Below are 12,682 nucleotides of genomic sequence, written 5' to 3'. Positions count from 1 at the left end.
AATGCTGGGGCCTGGAACTCACACAGTGATACTTCTGCTGCATTCTGCTAATTAAAGCAAGTCACAGACCCAGCCTTGATTGAAGAGGAGGGGACTGCACAAAGGTGTGAATACTGAGAGGCATGGCTCATTAGCAAAGGCCACTAACACAAAAGACTACCACAAACAGTGTGGACACAGCAAAGGCCCCACACAGTAGTGATCTTGGAACTGATAATCTTAAAATGCAAGTATAGGGGCAGGACTTCTGGAATGGAGGAGAGAGGAGCTTGGAAAATGCTCTCCCAAAAAGCAACAATAAAATTGGACAAAATTGTCAATAGCAACCATTAGAGGACGCTGGAAAGCAACCAAAGGTATACAGAAGATTGAGAAGAGTTTATTCAAAAAAAATTATTGAGCTTGAGTAAGAACAGTGGGAGTCTGTGTTATTTTTGCGTGGGATTGCTCTGGTCCTCCAACCCCTTCTCCATCAATGAGGAAATTGTAGTGAAAACTAGCAGCTTCACTGCAGAAGGAGGCTGACTTGATATAGATCAGAGAGGAGAAAAAGCCCACACCTCTGTGCATTGTCAGATACAGTAGTGATCTTAGTGGCAAAGGAACAAGGAAAGACAGTGCCACAGTCTGAGGTCGTGATTCTAGTTGGGGCAAGAAACAGACTGGTGAGCTGCCAGAAATTTAACAGGGAGATTTGAGGAGCGAGACAGCCATCATGGGCTTCAATAAGCTCCCACATAGCTCTCTGGTGGACTGGAAGCTTGTGCACACATGCAAGGTTGCAATATATACTCAGGAGAAACCAAGAAGATATCCACATTCCCTGGCTGAACATGAGTTCCTGCACACAAACAGAGGAGACATGGGAGGTGGAAAGTAAAAGCCAGGGAAGACTTGTAAACTGTCTGAACTTTGAGCATGTACCCCAAGCCACGCACAGATCCATTGGCAAATGGTGTGGAAGCCTTACTGGCTCAAGATGTTTGAGCACAGCTTCTGACCAATCACTGGCTGATTATTAAGCTATTATAAACAGGGGTGGGAGACCAGACTTAAACACAAAAGCCAAAATTTTAAAAATGAGCACAGACATCAGCAGCTGTACCCCACAGGAGAGAGATTCCATAGAACTAGTAGTCCCGACAAGTTACTAAAAAAACAAACCATCCCAAGGGGAGGAAGTAGGGAATCAGATTCCTGAGTTGCTACAATATATTATCTAAAACTTTCAGTTTTGAACAAAAAATTATGAGATGCAAAGAAACAGGAAAGTGTGACCCATACTCAGGAAAAAAAAAGAAGTTGATAGAAATTCTCTGAGGGGTCCAGATGTTGGACTTAGCAGACAAAGACTTCAAAGAAGCTACTATAAATATGTTCAAAGAATTAAAGAAAATCATGCTTAAAGAATTAAAGGAAACTATGATGACAATGATTCATCAATTAGAGAATCTCAATACAGAGAGAGAAATTATAAAATAAGAGCCAATTTGAAAAATGCTGGAGTTGAGAAGCACAATAACTGAAATTAAAATTTCACTAGAGAGGCTCAAAATAGATTAAGGTGGCAGAAGAAAATCAATGAACTTGAAGATAGGTCAACTGAGATTATTCAGTATGAGAAACAGAAAAAAAAAATAAGAAAAAAATAACAGTTTCAGAGACCTGTGGAATGCCATCAGGCATACCAACATACACACATGGGAGTCTCATGAGGAAAAGAAAGATAGAAAGGGGTAGAAAAATCATTTGGAGAAATAATGGTTGAAAACTTCTCAAATTTGATGAAAAACATTAATCTCTGCAACCAGGAAGCTCAGTGAACCCCAAAAGGGATAAAACAAAGAGATGCACCCTTAGAAACATTACAGCCAAACTGTTGAAAGCCAAACACAAAGGGAGAATCTTGAAAATAACAAGAGAAAAATGACTCATTACATCCAGGGACTAGCAATACAGTTAACACCTGACTGCAACCAGAAACAATGGAGGCCACAAGGCAGTGGTATGACATAATTAAAATGCTGAAAGAAAAAATAATTCAGTCAAGGATTCTATATCTAGCAAAATTATGTTTCAAGATGAAGGTGAAATAAAGATATACTCAGATAAACCAAGACTGAGAAAATTCATTGTTAGCACACCTTTCTTACAAGAAAAATCAAAGGAAGTCCTTCAGGATGGAAGAAAATGACAACAGTTGGTAGCTCAAATCCACATGAAGAAATAAAATGCATTAGAAATGGTAAGCATATAGGGAAATATGAAAGTCTATAAATATATATATGTTTTCTCTTCTTTTCACTGATTTTTAAAGACATAAGATTGTATAAAATAATTATTATAAACTGTATTATTGTTATAAATTGTATTGTATAAAGATCTAATATATTATGACAATAATAGCCAAAAGAGGAAAGAAAAAATGGAGCTATATTGGAGGAAAGTTTCTATATTTTGCCAGAATTAAGTTAGTATTAATATGAAATAGATTGTGATAAGTTAAAATGCACGTTGTAATCTCTGGAACAAACACTAAGAAAATAGCTTAAAAAGTATAGTTAGAGTACCAGCAGAGGAATTAAAATGGTACTCTAGAAAATATCTGTTTACCCCAAAACACTTTCAATCTCGTTGAAATCCACATTATCACTGTGAGGGAGAAATTATTATACCATTTTAAAGATGATTGACCTGAGGTGCAGAGGAAGACACGAATATGCTAATAAGTGGCAGAGGTGAGATTTGTATGCAGAGGTTAAGCCCTTGCTTAAAACCAGCTGTAGTGCTTCTCAGGGGCCCTGTGAGGATCAGAACCAGGAGACACGGAGTTCCCTATATCAGAGTCTTAAAGCCACTGCCACCAGACAGTGTCAGGTGCTGAGATTCTGTGGACAGAGTGGAGAGAATGTGTCTGCCCACTGCTCACTCACCAAAGGCCAAGGAGACAGAGCCTGAGGTATGGTCTGGGCAGTTGGTCAATGGCTCTTTTTCCATCTTTTAGAGCTGAATAGCATGTGGCTTTGAACTGAGACAGAGGATCCATTGGTAACTTTTTTTCATTATGAAACCATGTTGATTGATTTCAACCTTTCGGGGGATTTCACAAGGCTGAGGTTTAGTAATTTGGGTTTCCTATGTTGTTTAGTCTTAATCTTCTTTAAAAGGTAATCTCAAATTAGAAAAACAACAACAACAAGAAAAAGCTATAGCTATTATGTCAGCAGTATTTGCTGGGCTTTTTTCCTCTGAGGGCTTGATGGGTCATGTGAACCCTTGAGCAGCTGATCTCACACCCCAAAGGCCAGGTGAAGACCAGACACTCATGCGGTGCTATGTGGGACAGATTTTTGAGAAAGAATCCTAGCCTATCAGACTCCTCTGGCAAGGGAGCATGGTTTGGTTGTCTATTACTATGTAACAAAGTACCCCAAAACTTCATGGCTTAAAGCAGTTACCATGTTATTATCTTTAATGATTCCATGAGCTGGGTTATCTGGACTCAGCAGGGTGATCCTTTTGATACATGTAATTTTTGAATGGGGTGCAAACATCTGAGGGCTCGATTGGGTTGGAACATCCAAGATGGCTGATTCACATGGCTAGACATTGACCTGGACTGTTGGCTGGGCACTCAGCAGAGGCTATCAATTAGGGAGCCTCAGTTCTCTGCCGTGTGGCCTCTCCATGTATCTTGGGCATCTCACAGCGTGAAAGCTGGACTCCTGGAGCATCCCAAGAGCAAATGTTCTGAGAGGGAGGAAGTAGAAAGTCCTAGAATGTCACTTCTACCACATTGTACTGGTAGGAGTCACAGGGGCATCCCAGATTCAAGGGGAGGGAAAATAAGGTCCACTTCTTGATGTGAGGAGTAGCATATGCCTCAGAGAGGGGAGAAATCCTTGGGACCATCTCTGGAGACTAGCTACCACACTGGATCATTTGGTCCTGCAGCCAGCTAGAGCTCTGCTCACCACCGAGCACCACTGAGGAATGCGAGGATTCAGAGCGGCTCTGCAGACTGAGCCAGAAAATGTGGGCAGAGGCCTCCTACCCTCTGAGTACTCTTCCATCCCACCAGGCGGAGGGGAGAGCCTGGGTGGGCAGATGTGTGGGTGCAGACATTCGATGGGTCACATCTTAGTGACTCAGCAGGAACCGGCATTGGACCTAACAGCTTCCTTTCCTTGCTACTTTGGACGGTCCTTCACGCTTCCAAGGGCTTATTGCTTAGAGAGTTTCCCCAGCCTCCTGCTATCAAGGGGTCTTTGGAGAGACTGCCAAGTGGTGGTGACATATGAAGTGAGAGCCATATGTTTTGTGGGACCGCTCCCTCACACTTGCTTTATCTTGAATGAGAGTTAACCAGATTCCAGGATGTTCCTAAAACAGTGAATCGAGAACCTGAAGAAGGGAAAGACGTGTTTATGATGTGCAATCCTGTTTTAGCCAACTCATTCGTGAGAATTCTGGCACACTGAAAGCCACCGCTTCTAATATCATTAGCCTGGAGGCAAATATTACCTGCCCTGCCAACTGTACAGGGCAGCTGGGAAGCTCCAATGAGATTGCATGTATGAAAATGATAAACTGGTACCACCATGCCCCCATTTAGAAGCTATGGCCAGGGAATATGGCATTAGAGAAGGGAAGTCCCACATTGGTGGGCAGAATCCAAACGTGTGACTGATGTCCTGACAGCCAGCGTGGAGATTTCTGGCTTCCATAAGGAAGAGCATAAAAATATTCCCCCAGGGCAACATTTTATAACCCATTTTCAATTTCAGCTCCTTTCCCAGTACCAAACCTCCCTTACTAGCAACAGAGGGTGAGAGAAATGTTATCAAGAGAAATGGGAGAGTCAACCTGCACTGCGACCTTCACTCTTTAGCTGGAAATGTGTCCTTTCCTTGTGAGTCTTGTCATTTTATGAGATTCTTCCCCTAAACACTCAAGTGCTTGGGTCCTGCACACATATCCAGCTCCGATATCAGACACACAGCCCAAGTCTCACAGACCCTCACATCCCAGGGAAAGCCAGGCTTGCAGTTTTTCACAGGTGGCTGTTTAACAAATCAGGAAACAGAGTCTGGAGAAACAATGGAAACAAACAGTAACTAAAGCACCTTTGATTCCAGACCTCTGGCAGTTAAGCAGCAAATCCAGAAAATTTTTCCAACAGCATCAAGAGATTATCCCTTTACTGAAGCTCACGCAACATAGATGCTTTGTAAACGGAAGTGCCATATAAAGGTGGCCTATTGTTTTCATCGTGATCCTTGTATCCACAATTCTAAACAACTAGGCAGAGAACAGAAAGGAAACTGTCCTGTCGTATTTTAGAAATGGTCTGATATGGTACAAGGCAAGACTCTTATAGTTGTAAGTGACAGAAACCCAACTCATTCATTCATTCACTCATACACTTATTCATTCAACAAATATTGTTGAGCTCCTATGATGTGTAGGCATTTTTCCAGGTGCTGGGGATCTGGCAGTGAAAAGACTAGATAAAGATGCTAGTCTTGTTGGGGGCGGGGGAGGGAAGGGACATAATAACCAACTTGAAAAATAAATAACAATATAATTTTTGTATTATGAAGAATGTAAAATAGAGAACTGTGATGGTGACTGGAGTGACTACCAAAAATTAAGTGGTTGGGAAAGATTTCTCTTTTAGGTGATGTTTGAGCTAAGATCTGATCTTTGAGAACCCAGTTAGACAGAGATTTGAGGGAAGAATGGTGCAGAAAACAGAAAGTGTGAAGGGACCTGATGAAGAAATGAGCTGTGGTAGCCAGTCTGCAATATGGCCCTCAATGATCTTCTCCTCCTGGTATTCATGGCCTTGTGTTGTCCCCTCTCACACTGAGTAAGGTTGCCTGTATGACCATTAAGGTATTGTGGACATGAAGGAGTATGACTTTTGAAGCTGGGTCATAAAAGGGGTTGTGGCTACTGCCTTGCTACTTTGGATCACCCCCTGGGGAAGCCAGCTGCCATGTCATGAGGACACTCAAGCAACTCTATGGAGGGAGGCCTCAGTCTTCAACAGCCAGCAACCGGCACCAACTTGCCAGCCATGTGAGCTTCTTGGAAGCAAATCAAGTCTTCAGATGACTGAAGTTCCAGCCACCATCTTCACTACAACCTGAGGAATGACCCTGACCCAGAATACCCAGCTAAGCCACTGCCAGATTCTTGGCCCATTGAGAGTATGTGAGATGATAAATGTTTACTGTTTAAGTCCACTAAGTTATATAGCAACAGATAACTAGTACATGAGGTTGAGATGCTGGAGGAAGCTGAAAGGCCCATGTGGCTGGAATATAGTGGCTGAAGGGAACAGGACAAGACGAAGTCAGTGACATAGACACAGAGCCCGCATCACCTTAGCCCCTTCTGTGGTTAGATTTTATTTAAATCTAAGTTGTTGAGAAACCACTGCTGTGAAATGATCTATCTTTTCAAAAAAGACAAGAGAAAGAGGCATCTATTATCTCACATAAATAAAAGTTTCAGGATCAGGCATAGCTGGATCCAGGCACTCAAACAATACCACCAGAAATCTGTCTCTCACCATCTCCAGCCTCTGCTTTCTCTCTGTAGGCTTCACCTCAGATGGGCTCTCTCCGTGTAGCTGGGAAGCTGCCCACGAGCATCTCCAGGCTTCTTTGACTATCAAGCTGGCAAATGCAGGGAAGGGAGTGCAACCCTCTCTTCTTTCCCAGTGAAAAGAACTCAGATTGGCCCTGCTTGGGTCACATGCCCACTTGGGCTGATTATGGTGGTGATGGCCATCCTAGAACATGGGGACCACATGATTGACAGCCTTGCCAGAGGCCCAGGGAGTAGGGGAGGGTCAGTTTCCAAAAGGAAAGGAGGCAAGTCAAGCAAAAAAAATTAGCCAATGCCCACTGTGGACAAGTAGAAATGGGGCAGTGGCCTTCTATGGTATTTGTATAATTGAATGAATGATATAGGGTTTTTGGGATTTAATCACCTTTGACCTATGAGCACCTAGGCAAACACCTAGGCTGATATGGGTGGTGGGTGTCAAAGTAAGAAGAGACCTCATGGAAATCCAAGTTAATGTAACCGAGATGACTAACTCTAGCTAGTGTCAGCAATGTAGTTGCCAGCCTCTTCTGGGGGCTACTAGGACGAGGGCCGGCCTTTGGACTTTCCACGTAACTCTCGGACACATCTACCAAGTCAAACTTCATGCCACCTCTTCCTTTCGTTCCAGGGATTACTTGTGGCCTTGCAGTATTGCTTTGCCAATGGAGAGGTACGTTTTCCATGCTGCCATGCTAGCTTCCTGTGAGGCTAGGCTGGCATCCTACTGCCCCCGGAGGTCTCTGTCTACGTGACGGTGCCATGGGCGGATGGGCAGTGACCAGCATGAACTGGGACAAATTTCTCTTGTGAGCATCCAGTGGAGGGAGCAGGGGGGAGCTCAGATGAATGGGAAAAGGTGTTGGGACGAAGGTCAGAAGCCAGCCGTGGCCCTGCTGGAGATGTGCTGGGAGTAGTAAAGCATGATAGAGGGAACAAGCTTGAACTTCGGAGTCCAAAAATCTGGATTCAAGCCATGACTCACCTACTCTGGAGCTCTGAGTTTGTCAGGTCACTGCGGCTCTTTGAGCCTCGGTTTCCTCATCTGTAAAATGGAAATAACAACTATCCCTACCCTATAGTGTTGCTCTGGGCATGGTGAGCTCATGGTAAAGCCCAATACCTGGTAACTATGATTATTTTTATTATTAATATTATTGCATAGCCCCAACCAGCTCTCTGCTCCCCGGGAAAAAGGCTTGAAAGGGAGAGGGGCAGAGGCCATAACAGTTTTCTCCTGACTTCAGGAGGTGGGGAAATTTCCAGCCCCCTTCCCCTATCCCAGTTAACATTTATTTCTGTCTCCTCCCACTAGAATGTAAGCTTCTTGACAGCAAAACCTTCCTCCATCTTGCTCACTGCTGCTTCTTCTATATCTTCACGTGGGGGCTCCTTATCCATCAGCAGGTCTCAAATGCCAGCTCGACACAGTCCTTTCTTGAACACCATATCTCAAATTTTTGCCTCCTTACCCCACTGTCCTTCTTAATGGTCTCACAGTGTCACGACCGTCTGCTCTGCTCGCGTGTATCTGTTTGCTTCTCTTTGTTCGTCTCCTCCAATTAGAAGGTAAGTTTCCCAAGGGTGGCACAGAGTAGCCACTCCATAAATATTTGCCCAGTGGACACACGACTAAACGACTCCAGGACAGTAACCCTGCCCTCTTCTCACCCGGCAGGTGAAGGCCGAGCTGCGGAAGCACTGGGTCCGCTTCTTGCTAGCCCGCCACTCGGGCTGCAGAGCCTGGGTCCTGGAGAAGAACTTCCGATTCCTGGGGAAAGGGCCCAAGAAGCTCTCTGAGGGAGACAGTGCTGGGACGCTGCAGAAGCTGCGGCCCTCGCCTGGCAGCGGGCAGCTCCTGCACCTAGCGGTGCAGGGCCTGGGGGTGCTGGGCGGCGGGCCCCACCGGGGCCATGCGGGCTGGCCCCGGGGCAGCAGCCTGTCCGAGAGCAGCGAGGGCGACTTCACCCCGGCCCACACCATGGAGGAAATTCTCGAGGAGAGCGAGATCTAGGAGGAGGCCCACTGCTCCAGCTCTGCTCCTTGGAGCCTCCTGAGAAGGGAGAGGGAGGAGGAGGCCACGCCAAAGGATGTTGTGGGGAGCAGTCATTACTCTTCCCATGCACCACGCCCACTTTGACATGAAGTCTGTCTCAAGGTTTTTCATGCTCTGTAGGAAACAAGCTGCGTAAACTTTCACTGCTTTTCTGCCCTTGTCATCCTAATAACCCCCACCAATGTGTTTTCCAGAATGATCTCTGGGGCTGGCCCTAAATTCAGGTGAACAGGGCCTTATTATACAGATAGATGTCTGCTATGAAATAGAGGCCAGCCAGTGTCTCTTCCTTTACCCCTCGTGGTACAAGGTTTCTATCTGAGGTTGGCTTTAAGGTGTAAAAGGACCACTTGGGAAGTGTTTTAAATGCAGAGTCTGACTCATGGCGGAGATTCTAAGAGAGTGAGTCTGGGATGATGGCCAGCGATGAGAATCGTGTAACAAGCATCCCAGGAAATTCTGATACAAGACCACGCTTTGAAAACCCTGGGCAGGGTGTGGGGGAGCTAGAAGCCCACCTGAGCCGGCCAGTGGCGGCATGAAGTCGGCGGTGTTCTGCCTGCAGCAGTTCAGCTGTGACACGCATGCCCTCCTCAGACAGTGTGGAGCCCCACGCCGCCCACCGGATCCCCACGCCTTCTTCTCTCCTCCTCCTCTCTTTTCAAGGCTTTCCTCCCTTTCTCCATCTCAATTCTTCCTCCATGGTCAGCAGAAATTCTGTTCGATCCATAACAACGCCGTCCTTCCTCGAGGGGTTGGCCCCAGCTTCCAGGCCCCTCTGAAAGTTGCCATTGATCCTTTCCTCTCCTTTCTGGCTCCACCCGCCTTTCTGAGCTGGGCTTCTTCAAGCCTTATTTGCCCTACCATTCTCCACCATTTTCGGTTTGCCACTGACACATTGATGGCTGTACCTCCTGCTCTGGGCCGTCTGCCCACTGCTCTCCCTGATCTGAGTCCCCGCCGATAGGAATTCCACTCCTCATATGGAAAGGGACGCCGAAAGCTGGAGGGGGCCCAGGTAAAGCGATAGGACCGTGGCTGATCTGGACACACCGAGGGGGTTGCTGGGAGAACCAGGCCTGTGGGACCCGCGCTGCCGGTGGGGTATCTGAGTTGTGCTCCAGACCCTAAGTGGAAGTTGCTTCTGGAGGTTCAGGAGGGCCCAGGCTATTAGGGTCGGGCTCATTGACTGAAACTACCTGGCGACAGGCTGAAGGAAGATCAAGGGAGGAACATTCTATGGAAATAAAGTGTTAAGGCCCAGGAGTGTCACTTTTGTGGTGTGTAAAATGCAAGTGTATGTGGGTGGGGCATGTAGCCATGGGACTAAATACCTCCTTATATTAGGGGGAGGGGCGATATGATACTTATCAAGTAGGGTTGCCAGATTTAGCGATTAAAAATACATAATGCTCGATTAAATTTGAATTTCAGATAAATGAATAATCTTATTGTGTAAGTATATCCCATGGGATATACTTTATCCGAAATTCAAGTTTAATTGTGCATCCCGTATTTACCTGGCAACTCCATTGTCAAGGATACTTTGCAGCAGGGCAGGGACGAGGGTGAGGCAAGAGAGGAACTCAGTTTGGATGCAAAATTTGAGAGTACTAAAAAACCTCAATTGTCAAGATAAGTAATATTTTAATGCAATATTTGGAAAAAACCAAATCTGCAAACTACAGCCCATGGGCCGTTTATAAAAATCACATTTTATTAGAACCAGGGCTAGAATGAGGGTGAGTCCCATGAGGCACCTCATGGAAAGTGCAGAGTGTGATCCTGGCTTTATTTAAAATTTGGATATTTTGCTCATCATGGAGTTTTTAACATTAATTTTTATTTTTAAATGATTGCATCAAAATATTATTTATCTGGATTTCTGAGTTTTTTGGGGCCCCCCCTTAAATTTTGCACTGGAGGTGAGTGCCCGTCTTCCCCGCACCCTAGTACCCCTCTGCTTTGCAAAAGCGGAAAGTGAACCAGAGATGTTAGGCAAGTGCATACAAAGCAAATATTTATTTTTTGGCGTCCAGATTATCCATGGTTCAATCACTAAAATATACATACTTCTAATTTTTCCTTTCTGCGAATATCCCTGCCTTTTCTCGTCAGCCTATTAGCTCCTAGAAAGCTGGGGCCATGTCATATCCCCAGCTTGCCCCCAGCACGGCTGGTTCAGAGCAGTTGCTCAGTACACACTCGTCAGAAGAGACAAAGCTGGGTGGCTGGGCCCAACCCCAGAGACTCTGACTGAATTGGTCTGAATGGACCTGGACATAGGTATTTTTAGAAATTCCTGATTTTTTCTTATTGTAGTAAAATACACAAAACATAAAATTTACCATTTTAACCATTTTTCAGTGCTGTGGGATTAAGTGCATTCACGTTGCTGTGCAACCATCACCACCATCATCTCCAGAACTTTTTCATCACCCCAAACAGAAACTCTGTACCCATTATTGTTAACAACTCCCTAGTCTCCTCCCCTCAGCCCCCGGCAACCACCATTCTACTTTCTGTCTCTATGAATTTGACCAATCTAGGTACCTCATGTAAGTGGAATCACACGGTATTTGTCTTTTCGTGACTGGGTTATTTCACTTAGCATAATGTCTTCAAGGTTCATCCATGCTGTGGCATGTGGCAGAATCTCCTTCCTTTTTATAAGAATAATATTCCATTGTATGTATACATTACATTTTTTTTCAATCCATTCATCTATTGATGGACACCTGGGTTGCTTCTACATTTTAGCTATTGTGAATAATGCTGCTATGAACATGCATGTACAAATATCTGAGTCCCTGTTTTCAAGTCTTTGGGGTATATTCCTAGGAATGGAATTGCTGGATCATATGGTAATTCTGTTTAACAATTTGAGGAACCACCAAACTGTTTTACACAACAACTGCACCATTTTATATTCCCACCAGCAGTGCAAGAGGGTTCCATTTTATCCACATCCTTGCCATTTTTTTGATAATCTCCATTCTAATGGGTATGAAGTGATAGGTCACTGTGGTTTTGATTTGCATTTCCCTAATGGCTAAAGATGTTGAGCATCTTTTCATGTGCTTACTTACTATTTGTCTTTTTTGTCTTTGGAGAAATGTCTATTCAAGCCCTTTGCCCATTTTTTAGTCAGGTTGTTTGGTTTTTTGTTGAGTTGTAGGAGTTCTTTATATACTGTGGATATTAAGCCCTTATGAGATATATAATTTGCAAATATTTTCTCCCATTCTGTGGGTTGTCTTTTCACTCTCTTGATAGTGTCCCTTGATGTACAAAAGTTTTTAATTTTGATGAAGTCTAATTTATCTATTTTTTCTTTTGTTGCTTTTGCTTTGGTCATATCACCTGAGTGGTTTTAATATGTGACCAAGGTTGAGAAAACTAGTTGCAGCAGAAGGGGAGGAGGTAAATATTCCTCTGGAAACGGACACTGTCTTGCTGAAGTCCTAATAACCAGGCCTTCTACCTGTGTAGCATTTAGAGCTTAGAAATTCTTCCATAAGAACAGACCCAACTGACCCTCACAACCCTAAGTGATAATCAGTGTAGGTGTGATTGGTCCAGTTTTGTGTTTTTTTGAGGGATGGGCATCCCAGCTGGGGCCTAAAATGAGACACCGACCTATCTTGGCTCATCTGATAAGTTTGTGTGACCAGCAATAGACAGAAATGGAGGTGGAGTGGGCAGCATGGTGTCTGTCCGCGTCTGGCTCCATGGACAGTGTCTGAGCCCTGGTGAGCAAACAGAAGGTGCAGACAAAACCTAAAAGAGCTGTTCCCAGGGAGCAATGACAATAGCTGTTTCCACGATGAATGCCATTCCCCATGGTGTCTCTCTAACAGATCCTAACCCAGAAGTCACACCAGCAGCCCAGCACACAGTTTGGGGACATCAGGAACTCTGTAGTCTTGGTTGTGGTGGGAATGTGGTGCCTGGTGGCAGCAATGGCACCTGGCACTATGGCACCTATTGGTGAATCTGTGGGGGACA

General features: G+C 44.8%; 1 protein-coding gene across 1 annotated transcript in view; it reads left to right on the top strand.

Annotated features, from left to right (window-relative positions):
- Positions 1-8,632, top strand: part of GLP2R (glucagon like peptide 2 receptor) — a 59,947-nt gene extending 51,315 nt beyond the window's left edge. The window contains exons 12-13 of the mRNA XM_058559719.1: positions 7,250-7,291; positions 8,297-8,632. Of these exons, the coding sequence (XP_058415702.1) occupies positions 7,250-7,291; positions 8,297-8,632 (378 nt within the window). The remainder of the gene's footprint in view (positions 1-7,249; positions 7,292-8,296) is intronic.
- Positions 8,633-12,682: the final 4,050 nt, after the last annotated feature.

The sequence above is a fragment of the Diceros bicornis genome, chromosome 18, assembly GCF_020826845.1.
Source record: "Diceros bicornis minor isolate mBicDic1 chromosome 18, mDicBic1.mat.cur, whole genome shotgun sequence".
Lineage (NCBI taxonomy): Eukaryota > Metazoa > Chordata > Mammalia > Perissodactyla > Rhinocerotidae > Diceros > Diceros bicornis.
Note: the sequence above shows the minus strand (reverse complement) of the source record. Positions and strands in the feature narration are given on the sequence as shown.